The 18,092-nt window shown below is 38.9% G+C and overlaps 1 protein-coding gene across 1 annotated transcript in view; it reads left to right on the forward strand.

The window, feature by feature from the left end:
- Positions 1-18,092, forward strand: part of CDH8 (cadherin 8) — a gene marked incomplete at its 3' end in the record, with an annotated part of 198,143 nt that overhangs the window by 56,688 nt on the left and 123,363 nt on the right. Inside the window, exon 2 of the mRNA XM_081336154.1 lies at positions 2,822-3,116. Coding sequence (XP_081192280.1) covers positions 2,822-3,116 — 295 coding nt within the window. The remainder of the gene's footprint in view (positions 1-2,821; positions 3,117-18,092) is intronic.

Below are 18,092 nucleotides of genomic sequence, written 5' to 3' on the forward strand. Positions count from 1 at the left end.
TGTGTGAAAAATGATCATAAGTCACTTTTTTCAGTTATTGTAACTTCAGACAGTCATTATGTGAATTATTGTAAGTGAAGGATTCCCTGTACTCTTATGGATATATCCAGTGGTGGGATTCAGCCAGTTTGCACCATTTTGGCAGAACCAGTAGCTAATTTTTTGTCGCCCAGGGCCAGAAGCGGCATCCACACAGAGAACTGGTTGTTCACATATTTGAATCCCCCCACTGGATATATCTATGTGCATTATGAAGGTTGATCATCTGAAATAGGCAACTGGAGAATGCAACATCAGTCTTCAAAGGGTAACGTGCAGATTTATGGAAAAACTTTTAAGAAATGCATTTAATTCATAACCCACCCTATATAATAATCTTAAGTTCTTTTGTTGGAGACATGGACTAGGACCCGAAGATAATGCTATAGATACAAATAATAGATACATTTTTTTTTTAAAAAAGTATATATCTCCACCGTAGCAGAAGTGGAAACTCATCCTATGTTCTTTGTCTATTGTTCATTGTGGGCCCACATAATTATGAACCTAATTATCTTTAACTTTGACTTGAGAAAAGAATTTTGAATCCTAACAATGACTTTACATCCTCATACATATTTTATGATACTTAAGAAATTACATCCTAGGAGATAAAATTAGTGCATTTAATTACTTTAAAAAATGGGAAAAGTGACATAGATTTTGAAACATTCTTAAAGGGGTTTTTATAATTTTTATTATAATTTATTAGTTTTTTAAAAAAATCACATGAGAGTTTCAAATAGCTAGCTTGATAATGCATTTAATTTCTTTGCCACCTGTATTATTGATTTTAACAGGAGAAAATAATTAGTGTCTTAGTGAATTACTAACATTAAGGAAGAAATGAATTAATAGATTAGCTTGTCTTTAGCTCTCCAGCAGCAAGTGATTTTTTTTAAAAAAGCTGGGTTTTCTTTTTGCTGTTATCTAATATCTCACATTTCAGATGGCTATTTGTGAGTAAACAAGATAAACATGCTTAAATTTAATAAACTTCTCTAGAATTATCATGAAATACATTGAAGAATTTAGCAATACCTTAAACCAGCAGTCAACAGTGTGAAGCTCCTGTATCTGTATAGCCTACATAGCTTTCCAATGAAGAAAGAAAAGCTATTTCATCCAGACTGACTAGCTAGATTTTTAATATCTCCATATATTTATAATGCTGTCGGTATTTTGGAATCATTAAATAGAAGCGGATTTCATTTATTGCTGATGAAAAGAGGTAGCTTTATTTAGCATTTCTGTTTGTGTGTGTATCCTTGTGAGAATGAGAGGAGAGTCAGTGGTGGGAAAACATGGCATAATGGTCCTCATATGTAATAATACATAAGCTGCTGTGTGCTGCTAGAAATCAAAAGACCAATTTGCAGAGATGAGTAAATCCTCAAGCTGTGGAAAGTACTTGAAAAGTGATTAATCATGATTTCAATGAAAATATATAATATCCAGAGAACAGAGAGTAACTTATTATTCAAGCAGCCTACTAACAAAGAATCCTATCTTAGCTGATTTTCAGTTTGGCAGTTCATCAGAAATAATACTTCTATCTTTCCTTGTTATTCTAAATACAATCACTAGATTAAATAATCCTTTGCCGGGACTGGAAATTAAGCAAAACGAATAAGATCAAATCTGAATGTCTTCAGATATAATCCTGGTTGCCCCCCCACCAAAAAAGCAAAAGCAACAAAAACTGAAACTCAAAACTTTGCCATGTAAATGTCTGAGTAACAAAGTTATTAAGGAAAACTACTTTCTTATAGTTTTATAGATCCATTAGAGGTGCTTAGAAATTTTCCTTATTTCCAAGGACTAACAGAAGACATTTATAGAACAATTGGTTGAACTAAACAGAGTGATTTACACTTTTGTAGAAACCTATGTACGATTACCTTCAGCACGCAGGCAAATTTTGTCAATTGTGCATTTTAAGACTTTTCAAGAGATCTGAGATGAAAATACCAAACCAGCATCACAGTCTGGTTTGGAAGCATCACTGCTTCAGACAGGAAGGCGGTGCAGAGAGTGGTGAGGATGGCCAAAAAGATCATTGGCAGTTCCCACCCTTCCATCCAGGACACAGCACATAAGCGTTGCTTGAGCAGGGTCCGTAGGATTGTCTGGGACACTACACATCCTCTTCACGACCCGTTTTCCTTGTTACCTTCTTGGAGGAGGCTTAAGGTATCCATAGCAGAACATCCAGATTCAGCCATAGTTTCATTCCATACAGTATAAACCTTGTGAACTCTCAAGCTTCCTCCTTCCTTTATACAGTCAAGATGGACAGTGTTTAATATTTATTTGTTATGTATATGTAGGGGTGTGGGTCCATACATATACTGTATATAATATCTTTTATGTATGTGTACACTTTGAGAGAAAGCAACCAATTTTCATTTTTAATATGTGCCAATGGGGAAAGAAATGACAATAAAAGTTATCTATCTATCTATCTATCTATCTATCTATCTATCTATCTATCTATCTATCTATCTATCTATCTATCTATCCATCCATCCATCCATCCATCCATCCATCCATCCATCCATCCATCCATCCATCCATCTATCTATCTATCTATCTATCTATCTATCTATCTATCTATCTATCTATCTAAATCTCTCATTTCAAATGATGGAACAGTTGAATCTTTCAGCAAGACAGTGACCTGAAACATATCTATCTTATCTTATCTTATATGCAGTGGGGAGGGGAGAAAGATGGCTAGCTGAATGAGTGCAACAAACAAATTGCTTATTTATAATTTCAGCTACACACGGACTTGGATCCAGGAAGCAGCAAGATCAAGTACATCTTGTCAGGTGATGGTGCTGGGACTATCTTCGTGATCAATGACAAGACAGGAGACATCCACGCCATGAAAAGACTTGACCGGGAAGAAAAAGCAGAGTACACGTTGACTGCTCAAGCAGTCGATAGGGATACAAACAAACCTCTGGAGCCTCCTTCGGAATTCATTATTAAGGTCCAAGATATCAATGACAACCCACCAGAATTTGTAGATGGCCCATATCATGCGACTGTTCCAGAAATGTCTCTTGTAGGTATGTATGGCAGAAAGAGATTTCCACGTTTCTTCACAAAGCATTTTATTCCTCCTCGCTTTTGCATTTCCAGATTTGTATTTGAGCAAGCTTTTTTCCCAAACAATTATTTTAGTCCCTCTGAAAGATGAATTGTTTGGTGAACAATTAGGTTGTTTTGTGTTACAGTTCAGGTGTTGTAAGAGTAGTGTTGCTGAAGCTGTTAATCAATATTTGTTCCAGCACATCTTTGTGATACCATTAGCATTAGGTTAATATTTATCTATCTGGAGAACTTCTTTTTTTCCTAGTTCATGTGCAGCACTTAGGATCTATGGTTACGCGCTAACATCTCCTATATTTCTTTTGAAATATAATTAGCTCTCTGTGGTTGTATGAAAAATGTATTTGAGAGCAAAAAGTCCATTGTTGGATTTTATTCAATTGGCTGTTTGAACTAAAAGAAATTAAAGCAAAATAAGGACTGAAAACACAGGGGAAATGTCTTGGGACTACTTTGGAGGACAAAAAACAACTTGCAATGAAGCTTTGCATACTGGAATTTGTTGTTCGGTAAGAAGTCTTGCACAAAGTTATGGTTAGTAGCACAGGCTATTTGTTGTGATTCAGGGTCAGCCTGAGGGTTCGGCAGTTGGGTTTGACGACTCAGAGGAGGAGGGGGGTGTTGAAGAGCTTGCTGAGGGGGTTGGAGAGCTTGCTGATGAGAGCCCTTAGCCAGGCCCCTCCCACCCAGTCACGACGCAGACCCAGCTGTGTGAGCCTGACAGCGTGGATGAAGATGACCCACAGCTGGCCCTGTTCAAGGACGCCCGACGCAGGAGGCAGTCAATCAGGAGTAAACAGAGGAAGGCAATGGGGCACCTCGGAAGGAGGCAGAGAGAAGCCACGCCCTGAACTGTATAAAAGGGAAATGCGTGGGAGGGCTGGTTTGCTGAAGGCAACCGCTTGAATAGCTCCTGTTTCATGGTTCGTGTCTTGTTTGCTTTTGTATCCATAAATTTGGCAGGCTTAGTTCCAGCCTCTTGCCTTCTTGTAAAAGGGGTTGTCCCTGCCTTTTCTGCAGGGCCGGTAGCAGGCTGGTACAGAACACTATTGTTGGACAAAGTGACACTTGCTAACTGGAGTGGAAGGCATACTAACACAATTAGAAAGTTTGATAGATATAATGATCTACACTTTTAGATGCAAATGTAGAGTTGGCTTTTTTAAAATAGAGGTAAACACAAGTCTCACTTCAAATTTACCGATAAGGACATGTTAAACTACGTGGCATATCCAATATGAACTGACCCATCAGCTTTTCTATCAGTAAAAACTGCTTCACAGTGATCACTAATTAGTCTGAAAATGCATTCAATAAGCTTAAGCTTTCAGTTTAATCTACCTCCAGGAAGATAAAAGTGATGGTTTCAAATGCATCCTTGAGCTTTTGGGAGAATTAAACTACACACGTACAGTCTGTGGTATGCCATATTTTATAGATCTTTTTTTTTGCATTATAATAAATGTGGACTGAACCAGCTTCAAATCCCCCACATTGTTGTGAAGGTAATGAATGACATGATCTGGGCAATCAGGCTATTTTTTTAATAGCCTATTACTTCACAGAATTATTAGAATAAAGTACAGGATATATAATTATATAATGTAACAATAACAGATTGCGACACTTCAAATGAGAAATGAAATCTCCCCACATTCCTCACCATATGCCAGGCTAACTAGGACTTGAAGAAGGTTTAGTAAGGCCCTGTTTACCATTTCTCACCTTGCTTTGCAAATTTCTCTCTTTCTCTCTGTATTCGTGCCCATAGGCATTTTGAGGGATCTTGCCTTATTTGAAGGTAGCCAATAATGTGACTTTCAGCAATCTCTATAAAGCTGTCAAGGCGAGCTGCTCATAAATGTTTACTTGGAAAAATGCCTGGATGCTTTATTCTCAGTGTTGTGTCCTGTCTTGGAACTAAAAACAATAGACTGTCCTATTGCAGTTTTAAAGCAGAAGTACAGCCATCCACATTGAGTTTAAGAGGCCATTGTTGCTCAATTTTTGACAGCCAGCACAATCCACTCTAAAAAGCTATTGTCTGTACTAACTGGAGTGGGCCCAGAAGCATTTGTAAAGTTGAAATTGAGCTGGCTTGTCAATTCCATCTCTTCTGGAGGTTTGAATGCCTTTGCTCCTTTTAACTGCTTCTGCCGAAATTGGCATAAGAGTTCTCCATGACTCAAATGTGTGCTTAATATGTTAAGCTCCTTTAATTATACCCCAGGGCAACGAAGGCCTATGGCTTAGACATTTATATGTTTTTGCCAGCATGTTGGCGAGAGAATGCAAACTCTTGGCACTAAAAAGAGAAAAGAACAAAGAAAATATGGAGTGTTGGGTGAATGTTAATAATGGCTACAATTCAAAGCTAAGCATATGAAAGATAGGTTCCTAGGCAAGATGTTCTTCATCAAATGAAAAGCTTATTGAATAAAACTATACATTTCTATCAGCAAAAGAATAAGATGTTTCTTGAAGCTTGCAGAATAAAAAAAAGACTTGGCAGGAAGTCTATGGAATACATAACTATTTCTCTATCCTTTTCTAGTTGGACTTTCAGAGACTATGATCTGGAGACTTATTGTATGGAGCTGGAATAGAATTGTTAACACCTCATCTTTTGATTGAGATGTTTGTAAAATAGTAAGATGAGCTTCCCCAGATGGGGCGAAGGCAAATGGTGACATGTACATGATTCTGCAGTGATGGAAATGATGCAACCATTGATGCAATGAAGTTGTGATGATGTCACTTTGATGTCAGAATAGCTTGTTATGGGTAACACTGACATAGTACAATGGTTATTTGAGACTTACTTTCTTCTCATAGCAGTCAAGCTCAGTGTAATTTTGGGGTTTTGTGTGTTTGTGTGTGTGTGTGTGTGTGTGTACGCACACGCCAGTGTGATTTTTTCCCCTTATAAAAGCAATGATTCAATGGATAGATGGGAAAGCCCAAACCACTATTAGATTTGAGTCCATTAATTTTACTTGAATAAAAAATATCAGTCCATCTAACCATTTCCATGAATGGTGCTTGAAGTAATTTTTCCTACTGCCTAAAAGAAACCCATATTTATTTTGCTAACATTTTATAATGTCACAGTGAAGTCTGTATGAGTTTTCTAAACAATTTTCTTAAAAAAGAGGTTTTTTTCCCCCTGGTAAAAAGAAATTTTTGTAAACATTTTGTTCAGACTGCTTGAATATTTTCTTTTGAATTTCTTTACAATGCTTTTCAGTGTACTTGATAAAATGACATAATGGAAAAGACAATAGTTGGTGGTGTTTTATATATATATATATATTCATAGTTCACTCTGACTGCCCAATGAGATAGATTTCCTTCTGATTTCTTTCTTTGGAATTTTATTGAAATGCATGCCAGAACCTAATAATGCTTTTGAAGGGGTGTGTGCAAAATGAAAAAAAAGAGTGAAAAAAGACACACAGTCAACCCTCGTGCACTTATTCTGTAAGGAAGCCAACTTAACTACTACAAATTTCAATGCTTCCCCCCCCCCTTATTCTTAAAGGAGATTTTCTCCCATTCAATGGAAGAAATTAGCAAAAATAAAATATTATTAGGATAACAGAGCTATTTTCACTTGCATCAAACACTAGTAAAGTTATTGCAGTCCTTAAGAGCTCTTCCAAATCAAGTCACAGACCGTTCTGTCTTAGAGTCTGTGGAACTCCTCATTCATCCAGGTCATAGCTCTCGCACAAGTGCTTTTTCAAAAGGCAACTTGACTGTTTTGTGTGTGTGTGTTTTCCCCTTTTGAGGAAGCTTCATTCAAGAAACTTCTTCGGTTCCGGGGGAATGGTGGGTACGATGGAAGGATTACTTCTGAAAGGATGGTGGGGGGGAGGGAGTGGAAGATTGTATTTCTTTGCAGTCATCTGGTTGTTAGCACTTGCCCTGAGAACTCTTGAGGCTGCTTGGGCATTTAGCTTTGATCTCAGGGTCATCTGAATCAAATGTGGGTAAAATCTTCTTGGAACTGCTTCAAGGGCTGCTGTTGTGATTCAGGGTCAGCCTGTGGGTTTGGCAGTTGGGTCGGACGATTCAGAGGAGGAGGAGGGGGGTGTTGGAGAGCTTGCTGAGGGTGTTGGAGAGCTTGCTGATGATGGCCTTGAGGCTCCGCAGAGCCCTCAGCCAGGCCCCTCCCATCTGGTTACGACGCAGACCCAGCTGTGTGAGCCTGACAGCATGGATGAAGATGACCCACAGCTGGCCCTGTTCAAGGACGCCCGACGCAGGAGGCAGTCAATCAGGAGTAAACAGAGGAAGGCAATGGGGCACCTCGGAAGGAGGCAGAGAGAAGCCACGCCCTGAACTGTTTAAAAGGGGAATGTGTGGGAGGGCTGGTTTGCTGAAGGCAACCATTTGAATAGCTCCTGTTTCATGGTTCGTGTCTTGTTTTGCTCTGTTTTATGTTAATAAATTTGGCAGGCTTAGTTCCAGCCTCTTGCCGTTTGTAAAAGGGGTTGTCCCTGCCTTTTCTGCAGGGCCGGTAGTAGGCTGGTACAGAACAGCTGCATTGTAGACAGGAGATAGGTAGTGTCTTATTCTTCCCCCTCTGTTGAGAGAGAGCTGCTAAATGGCCTCCTTTATCTCTCTTTCAAACCAATGGTCCTCTCTATCCAGAATAATCCAGAAGATTCTTCTTCTTTCTCAAGGGGGAAAAAAACCCAGTCCAATTGCCTTTTGAAAAAGCACCTTTGGGACATTCTAGCTTAGCAGTCCAGTTCCCATAGTAGCTGTTTCTCAACGTTGTTTCTCAGCAACTGATAATTCAGAGGCAAGACACTTTTGATCCGGGTGGTAACCTAATAGCCATTATGGCTAGGAATAAAATATTTTTTAAAAAAGAAATCTTCCCAAGAAACATTTACAAAGTGTCCTTTTCCCAACCTAATGCACAGCAGAAGCTCAGAGTAGCCTCTTTCCTTTGCAAGCCCTCAATCTGAGATGTTTGTTCTTAAGTATTGTGTGCATGTCTCACTGAATTACTCCAACTGCAAATGGCTGTAAAGGCAGTTCAGTGTAAACAGTTAATTCTGCCTTTTAACCTTTGATGTAGCAGAAAATTCAAGCTCAAAAGTTTAGTCTGTTGCTACTCTAATAGCTTTCCTGTTGCTGTCACGTCCGCTGGCTTTCTTCATGCTTTTAGTCAATGGTAAGTACTTTCAAGTAAGGGGAGAAAAATTCAGTGCAGTTGAAGGCTGGAGGTGAAATGAGGAGAATCTTGAAAATATTTTTTTAAAATGTTTTAAGTTGAGGATTCTACATGGGAAATTAGTTGCTTAGAATTTACCAGACATATTACAAGTTCTAGACACACAATGAATACCACACTCTCAAGCGACATACTAATAAAACATATCCACTGAAGAATAAGTAAATGCATGCAACAGTAATTGCCTATATTAAATCACCCCATTTCTGAAACATATCTTTTGTCCCAGGTATTCCATTTTTTTTTACATTTCATGTCAAGGTAGATTACATGTAACTTTCTAACTCTTGCATTTTTGTGGTGTTGTTGTTTTTATACACACATTTTCAAGTTACTGCCATAACTGAACCTATGTGATTATTCAATTTTATTTCTGTGCATATTTTGTTCTTATGTTTGAAATGAAAGTCTATCATAAAATGCAGAAAATTCAGAATTAAACATGCAGTGGTGCTCTAGATAGCTTTGAGATTTGAAAAACAGGTAACTTATTGTGTGCATCTGTTTGTGTGTTTCCTCTTTTGAAGTTCAAGATTAGCACTTCTGTTATACAGAGATACAGATGCAGATATATATAGAATGTGTTTTTCAAGCTTCATCCCCAAACAACAACTTTGACTAATAAAGTCCAGGAGGGAGATTTTATTTTTCCTAGATTGTTCTAGGATAATTATACTTCTAATAACAGGCTTTTCAGTTTCGATAAATTCCTGACTTTAATTTAATTGTCAAAGCTTTAAGCACATGCTTAAAAAACAAAAGTAAGACTATCAATTATTATTACATTTTTAAAGAATAAAAGAAATACATCTCCCCCAATTGATTATCTGCTCATAATTAGGGACGCGGTGGCTCAGTGGGTTAGGATGCTGAGCTTGTCGATAAGAAGGTCGGCAGTTTGGCGGGTCGAATCCCGAGTGCCGCGTAGCAGAGTGAGCGCCTGTTATTTCGGCCCAGCTCCTGCCAACCTAGCAGTTCGAAAGCACGTAAAAATGCAAGTAGAAAAATAGGGACCACAATGGTGGGAAGGTAACAGCGTTCTGTGTGCCTTTGGTGTCTAGTCATGCCGGCCACATGACCACGGAGACGTCCTCGGACAAGCGCTGGCTCTTCGGCTTTGAAACGGAGATGAGCACCGGCCCCTAGAGTCGGAAACGACTAGCATCCATGTGCGGGGGAACCTTTACCTTCACCTCAATTATTTGCAAATATGTGTCAGTATAATAAAAAAGAAAATAAAAGTGATTCACAGAATAGGAAAAAGGGAAGATAATTTATAGTGAAGAGTGGGAAAAATACTCCTCTTTCATCCAAGTCGTTTAGTGAATTTGGTGACAGATTTGGAAGAGATAAAAGAAATGCTCCAGGATAGGGGATTTAATAGCTTTAAGAGATTATGCTAAAGAAGACAAAATCATAGAAGCCAAGGTGGATTAGCCATGATAGCTAAAGGAAATCCATGGCGCAGAGCTTTGAATATCAGAAGCTGGAGAGGAAGAAAAAAAAACCAGCAGGAGGGAATCGTTGCTTTCATTCCATTTTAGGAGGTTCTCTAAAGCAACTGGGAGCCAGTTTAGGGTAGCTGTTAAGGCACCAGGCTAGAAACTGGAGGAAAACCAACTGGATGATCTTAGACCAGTCACCCTCTCTCAGCCCTAGGAAGAAGAAATCAAGAGGAAGCCACTTCCAAGAAACCTTGCAAGAAAATGGCATGGACTAGCCCAGGTAGTCACAAACCTTCCCTCCCTCCCTCCCCCCTTCCTTCCTTCCTTCCCACATGAAAGCACACAGAAACAAACAAAAAAAAATGAAGTGCCTGTGTGGCCCAAGAAAACAGAACAGATGGATGGTTTGTTTAAAGTCTGAAAAACTGTACAGCAAAAGGGAAGGGAAGTTTTCCTACCAGTTCTCATTCAAGCCGATGAACAAGAATTGCTTTCAAATGTTCTTCCCAGAGGAAAAGAGCATTTTAAGAAATGTTCGTGGGTGGAGAGTGGTGGCCTTCCATTTACCTGGTCATGAGTTGGCAAAGAGGAGTTCAGTTCCTTCTTCTGTGGACTGCAGACTGCTATAGTTACTGAGCTTTTATTAAATCCCAAGAGTTGCACAATAGTCCTCTACCGGGGCTTTTTTCTTATCTGAAAAAATGGGGGCCTTAGAATGTGGAAGGATGAGAGCAGAAAACTACTTTTATTGCCTCCAACCAGAAACTCAGCTCAAAAATACTACAAAAAAGAAATTTGAAAGAATTACTTGAGCAATCTAAGAAAATACAAGAAATTCCTTCCTGCCTTTCTTCCTACCTTCCTTCCTCTCTCTCTCCCTCCCTCCCTCTCTCCCTCTCTCCTTTCCTTCCTTCCTTCCTTCCTCCCTCCCTCTCTCCCTCTCTCCCTCCCTCCTTTCCTTCCTTCCTTCCTTCCTTCCTTCCTTCCTTCCTTCCTTCCTTCCTTCCTTCCTTCCTTCCTTCCTTCCCACATGAAACATTCATGCCTTAAAATAATATTGCTGCATGATGCATGATGCCGCATGCCTGGACCTAGCAAACCTGTATCTGAAGCAAAGCCCTTAAGCAACAAAGATGTTGTACAAGCCATTTCATTTTTAGATAACGACACAAAGTTATAAGCAAGATAGAAGGGTGAATGAATTAATCTCTCCAACACTCTGCAAAGAAAACCCAGGGAACTTGAGAAAAAGAAGCCTTTTATTTGTGGGATGCTGGAAAGATTAATGTTCTCACTCTTTATCTTGCATATAACACTGTACTGTTATCTACAAATGAAAAGGCTTGTATTGTGTCTTTATAGTTTGAGGGCCTCCAAAGATTCCATCATGGACTATTCAGGGTAGAAATGGGCAACAGTTGTTTCCTAAGGGGCCACAAGTACAATTTTTGGAAAGCTGTAGGGTGCAAAGGTTAGGACAGCAGTGACATATATGGATAGAGATAGGACTTCATAGCGAAGCAGTACAATGGCTCATGAGTTAGGAGGCTGAGCTGATGATCGGCAGACTTATTTATTTATTTATTTATTTATTTATTTTATTAATGGGATTTATATCCCGCCCTATCTCCCGAGGGACTCAGGGCGGCTAACAACAACAAAACTTAAAGGTCTCTGTACAGTAAATTAAAAATAAAAATTTGAAATAAATTAAAATAAAATAAAGAATAGAGTTAGAATTGTAAATATAATTAAAATCCCTGTCAGTCCAGGTCAGCCAGGTGGAAAAGGAGTGTTTTGAGGCCGCGGCGAAAGGACTGGAGATCTTGGGCCATCCGAAGCTCAGGGGGGAGCTGGTTCCACAGGGCTGGCGCTCCCACAGAGAAGGCTCTTCCCCTGGGGGTCGCAAGCCGACATTGTCTAGCCGACGGTACCCTGAGGAGGCCTTCTCTGTGTGAGCATACTGGGCGATGGGAATTTGTTCCCGGCAGCAGACGGTCCTGCAAGTATCCCAGGCCTAAGCCATGTAGGGCTTTAAAGGTAAGAACCAGCACCTTAAATCTCACCCGGAGGGCAACCGGTAGCCAATGCAGCTCACGCAGGAGGGGTGTAATATGGGAGTATCGGGGTGCTCCCATCACTACCCGTGCAGCTGCACTCCGCACCAGCTGAAGTCTCCGGGTGGTCTTCAAGGGCAGCCCCATGTAGAGGGCATTACAGTAGTCTATACAGGAGGTAACGAGTGCGTGGGTGACTGTACGTAGGGCATCTCGGTCTAGAAAGGGGCGCAACTGGTGTACCAGGCGAATCTGGGCAAGACTTGCTGCTGCCATGGGGTAGGTGAGCTCCCGTCACGTGCTTCAGCTCTGCTGTCCCAGCAGTTCGAAAGCTGGTGACTGCAAGTAGATAAATTGGTACCACCTCTGTGGGTACCTCAAATGGAGCCCCCAACTGGGCAGCCCTCATGCACTTATAATGTCACCGGCAAATCCTTTCACCATAGAGGCACTTTGGTGCTTCCAACACAGAAGTATTAATGTTAGGACCTCATGCTTTTCAGGATGATATCTCTTTAAAAAAATCATTAAATATACTTAAGGGCATGTGTGTTTCTAAATTCAACGTAGTTGGAAATAATTTCATTGATTTTTGCAATACTGTGGGGGGGCTCCAAAAATGGGTTGAAGGGGTATGTGTGATTCTTTTCTTGGGTATTCACAAGGAAGAAACAGCAATCCAGTTTTCATTGTATAAGAGAACAAATCAAATTTGCCAAGCAAAAGTGGCAAAGTTGACTTCTTCTGCACTTCATAAACCACACAGGCAGGATCTGCAAGTGAGAAACAATGGTTACTTCTATGTCTTGGAGCCAGACTAATTTGTGTTCAAGTAAGCCATGATTGTCTAGTGGACGGGTTTGTGTGACACATAATAATTAATCAATTTCACCTCCATCTACTTTATTATATGAACTCAGTCATTGCCCAATTCTCCCCAAAATGGGTTAATCATTGTTAAGTATGCAGTGCAAATGAAGTTACTGAATAGCTAAGGAAACTGCACAGACTCTTATTTAATTTCCTGTTGCCTTTGTCATGAATGAAAGCCACTGACTTCTAGCAATGAAAATCATTTAGATTCAAAGCAAATCCAACTGTAAGATATGGAATCATCTAATGTCTTTGTTACATTGTAAGTAGTAATGTCAAGGAAAGGAAAATCAGAAGTCTAGGTAGCTCAAATGAATATAAAAGTTTATTGCAAGCTTATGCTCTCTATAAAAAGCTGAACTACTAACAGTTAAAGCAAATTGGCAGTAAATAAGAGTCAATGGGCATGAAGGGACTCAAGTCTGATGAAGCATTTGACCCCTCCTTTGGGCTCAACCTGATCAACTTCTACAAGCAAGAACTAGATCAACTATCTTTGCTGTAAATGATATCATTTTATTGAAGTATAACCTTTTCAAATTTATCACCAGTAGGGAAGTGCAGAATTAATGGATCCAATAATGGAATATGTCACAGAATTCAAGAATTTTGGTTTTTCCCAGACCATGTTGAATGTCCTCCAGGACCATGCCATTCTGGGTGGTTTGGTTGTTGGTTTGCAAATGCAAATCCTCCAGAAATAGCTCAATTTTGACTCCATGGTTCTGAAACAAGCCTATTGTAATCCGGAATGCCACGTTTGTGACACCTCAACTTGCTTCTAGTTTGGAGAAATTGATTCTGGAAATCAGATCTGCATAATCCTGATGGGAGGAAAATGTCCTCAAGAACAGTCTGTTCCCAGATCAATCATGTTTTCCTTATTATCAATATTCAGCATTTGTTTGTAGAGGAGATGAAGAGAAATTGTCTGCTCCTCCTGTTAAACAGACCTTCCTGCCTCTGATCACCCAGTTCAGTGGAATGCAGAAACAACAATAGCAGCCCCTTTGATGGACTGAACAAATTGTTTTGTCAGTGCAGCAAAATCTTCTGTCTCTGATGTCATGGAACTGTTGGTTCAATACACCTTTCTAACCACTTTTGATTGAATGATAAAGATGCTGCTGAGTTTTCATCAGCAATGCCAAGGATCATCTGAGAGAAGCTGTTCTGGTGAAGTAAACATGAACTCGGGTTTCTTTAGGGCTGACAGCTTGGGGTTGATTTACCAGATGCTTTAGGTGGCACTGTTGTGTCATGTTGAGAAGTAGCGATTTGTCTCACACCTGCATGCACCAAAGAGAGTTCCTGGGATTTTTCCCTGAAATACTAGGGGAGATTAGATGTTGTTCCTCACAGATTGTTTAGCTCTCAGGCCAACAGATTTTTGTACCTTTGTATCTTAGCAAGTTGTTGTAATCACAATATTAAATAATAATAATAATAATCAGAAGAAGGCAGACTAATTTTGCCCGTTCTAGAAATCAGTTTGAATACATTGCTTATTCTTCTCCTGCTTCCTTTGTACTTTCTAGAATTGCACGGATTTGTCTCTTATTTCTTTGCCTAAGAATAAGAATGAATATCCAAGGTTCTTGGGATTTGATTGATAAAATGCCAAATCCTGTCTAACCATCTGGCTGACTGTGTAACCAACCATAATAAGAAAGATTATGGCATAAGCCAGCTGTGGTGATTTGGTCTCGCTTCCATTGTCTTTGCCTGCAATCCAAGCATGTAGTGGTCCTCCTTGCATACTGATAAGACATTAAAGTAGATCTCAAATGGTGCTTTCTTCAAGAATCAGCCTTTAGAAACCAGCGGGTTTCATAACTTGATTGCATCTATTTCCTAAAAGACAAACCGGTTTCTTTCCATTGTAAGCCTGGCAAAAGTTTCCGAATCTGCTCTGATACTCAACCAGTTTTGATCTTTGTGAAAGAGCTAGAAAGCTGAAGAACAACAGCAAACTGCAGACAGCATAATCATAGAGACAAATATACTGTATACTTGTTTAGTTTTCTATTGTTTTTGAAAGGGGAAAAGATATATAGCTGTGCATTATTGTTTTATTTTATTATAAAAGTATGTGTTAACTGTACTGAGCTGAATGACCTGTATTTTATTCTGCTTCTTTTAAGTAAGGATAAGGTAGAGTCAGAATGACTAAGCCCACACAGAATTTGTCTCTAATATTTTTCTCTGTCTCTCTTTTGACTCTTCATGATGTTCTTTTGGAGATAGCTCCTTTTTCACCTCCCTCTCTTTCCTTCCCAAGAGGCTCCTAGGGGAAACACACACACACACACACACACACACACACAATGAAAGTGTCTAGATAGAACTGTGAATTGCTTACTTGGAGAACATTTTTGAAGCAAGATAAAAAGGACCACATAAAATCAGCTAGGATGTTTTTATGAGACTATAGAGCGGTGATTTCTGATCTAAAGGATAAACCATTGCATGCATTAAATATATATATTTTAATGGAATAGAAGTGAATAGAATATTCCTTTGAGTTGTTTCATTTTTTTTTTTGCATGTCAACAATTTAGACAGGTTTCTATAAGATTATAGCAACATTAGTCTAAGGAATTAAGTTACCATGACAACAGCTATCTATGAGATGATAAAAAAGGAGAGAGAAGCTAAGCAAATATTATTGTGGACGGAAAACTTACATGATCTAGAACAGGAAATGGGTATTAGATATTCTCTAGTTCTCTTTTATAGATAAACATTATCACTTCTTCCTATAGTCAGTTGATTTAAGGAGAAGGTATTTATTATTTTACCAGTTTAAAAAAAAACCTAGTTTTGTAAAGGGATACTACAGGTATGGTGTTTCTTAAAATATCCTTGCTGTATCAGGGAAAAATATTAGTTGCAAAATTTCAGTAGTTAATAGATCTTTCATTACCCAACTAGGTACGATCAGCACTGATGGTGAGTATGGGATTTTCTCCTTGTTTATATGCAGAAGGTGGCCCTGCCATATTGATGGAGGTGTAGTTGTCTCCTTGGTAGTTCCTTGATCAGGATATTGTTTTTTGATTGATTGTTTATCTAGTGTTTCTCCCTGCTTATCTGGGAGTATTGAAGAGGGTGTGGTGTGTTCTGTTTTTCTTCTTCTTCTGTTTGTTTGTTTCCTTCTTAGCTTTTTTACTTTTTTTATGTGGTTTTCCCAAAGAGGCAACTGTACTTTCTTTGTTTTTTCCTTGAAGACTTTTGCTTCTTCAGTTCTTCAGAGAAAGTCTAGTTGCCTCTTGTAAAAGCACCTTTGGAACAACCATGACCTGGATGACTGACAATCTCCATAGATATTTTAATATGTTTTGATGAGAAATATATAGACCTAATATGTGTCTAAGCACAATAAGAATCTTTCTTATACCTCAAAAGGGATAACCCTTGATATCTATTAGGGTCCCAGACTCCTCCTCCTCCTCCTCCTCCTCCTCCTCCTCCTCCTCCTCCTCCTCCTTCTTCTCCTTCTCCTCCTCCTCCTCCTCCTCCTCCTCCTCCTCCTCCTCCTCCTCCTCCTCCTCCTCCTCCTCCTCCTCCTCCTCCTCCTTCTTCTTCTTCTTCTTCTTCTTCTTCTTCTTCTTCTTCTTCTTCTTCTTCTTCTTCTTCTTCTTCTTCTTCTTCTTCTTCTTCTTCTTCTTCTTCTTCTTCTTCTTCTTCTTCTTCCACACCAACACAAGCCTATATTCTCTACCCATACCAACACAAGCGTAAATTTAAACAGCAAAATCACATTTGGCAAACCAGCACACAAAAGTCTCAAAGACAATCTTAGGATAAAAGATGACGGTTGACATATTCCCACATGTCTGGGTTGGACAGGGGGAATTAAAGTGAGGTGGTGATGATAGGGAAATTCTTGGAGGCTCAAGAAGGTGCTCAAAAGCATTATCTTCAGTTTGCCTTTGTGTAAAGAGGGATGTTCAAGTAAATTTGTTCATTCTCCAATGTAGATATTTTATGAATGACATGTTTCCAAAATTCCAGGTGTGTTCTCTACTTTAAAAAGGTTGATTCTCAAGAAGGCACTTATGGGCATAAATAATAATTGGAAACACTTCCCTCCCTCCCTCCCTTCCCTTTTGCTTATGCACTAATAATGTCAAAAGATTTTCAGGCAGAAGTGAAAATAATCAGTGCATATATTTTCCTGAGTCCTTCCAGACTGTGTACATTTTTCAAAGGATTTTTTTCCCTTTCCATGTACACATTTCAGTTCCCATGGCAAGCAGGTCTAAATGCTATTCTATTTTTTCCTGGCATTTTGAGGAATTAGGAAAGCATACGCTTAGCTCCATCAGATGCTCAATTCTTTCTCATATTTTTTTTGTCTCCTTCACCCTAACAATATCTCCCTGTCTTGTCAATAGTTTCCAGTATCATGAAAATTAGCAGTAGATCCTGGGCAATAGTGCAAGATTTTATCTTTCTTTCATTTTTTTTTTCATTCCAAGGTTTATTCATTCCTCAATTGAAGTAGCTAATAGCTGTAGTTTTTGGCACACATTCCCAATTATGAATACTATATGTTAGCTGGATTATTATTTTTTTGTGGTGGTTGGTTAGATATTTTGCCTGTTCTTTAAAATCCTAAATTGTCTTTTTTTAGCACCATCAATTTGCCTTCTCTCCAATGGGTATTTTGCTGTGCTTTAGGGGGCAAATGTATTATTTTGCACTTAAGAGAAGCAGAGGATGAACAGAGAATAAAGCAGAGCAGAATAAGTTGGTGATTCTATGCAGGATGACATGGATGAGATTTCTATTAACCCTCTGTCCCTGGTGTGAAATTAAAAAAAAAAGGATTTCAGAGCAAAATCTCAGCATGACACAAACAGAATAAAATGGTGAATTAAGGTGTTAGCAACTAGATGATATCACAAGTTATTAATTAATATATGTTCTTCTTCTTTGAAGTCTCCACTTACTGTGTGATTAGCACAGATTCAGCAGGCTGTTAAAAATAATGTGCTAAAAGTTCTGTATATATTTATCCCAAATGTGCTAATATTGAATAAAAGAGCATTAATTGCGTGGCTGAAAGGAAGAAAAAAAAATAATTCAGATATTATTGCATTCATTTTTTACAAATTATCTTATATTCTTACAAGCAAGATCAAGTGCAATTTAGATAATAACAGCCACTTCCTTTAAAATAGAGATGTGTCAACTGCAGAAGGTCTTACTTGAATAGGTTTGTGGTGACAATAGCAGAAGAATCCTGAGCTCAGAAAACAGCCCAAATTAAACAAATAAACAGTACACATACATGCACACTGT

Source organism: Vipera berus (assembly GCF_964194415.1).
Source record: "Vipera berus genome assembly, chromosome: 10".
NCBI lineage: Eukaryota > Metazoa > Chordata > Lepidosauria > Squamata > Viperidae > Vipera > Vipera berus.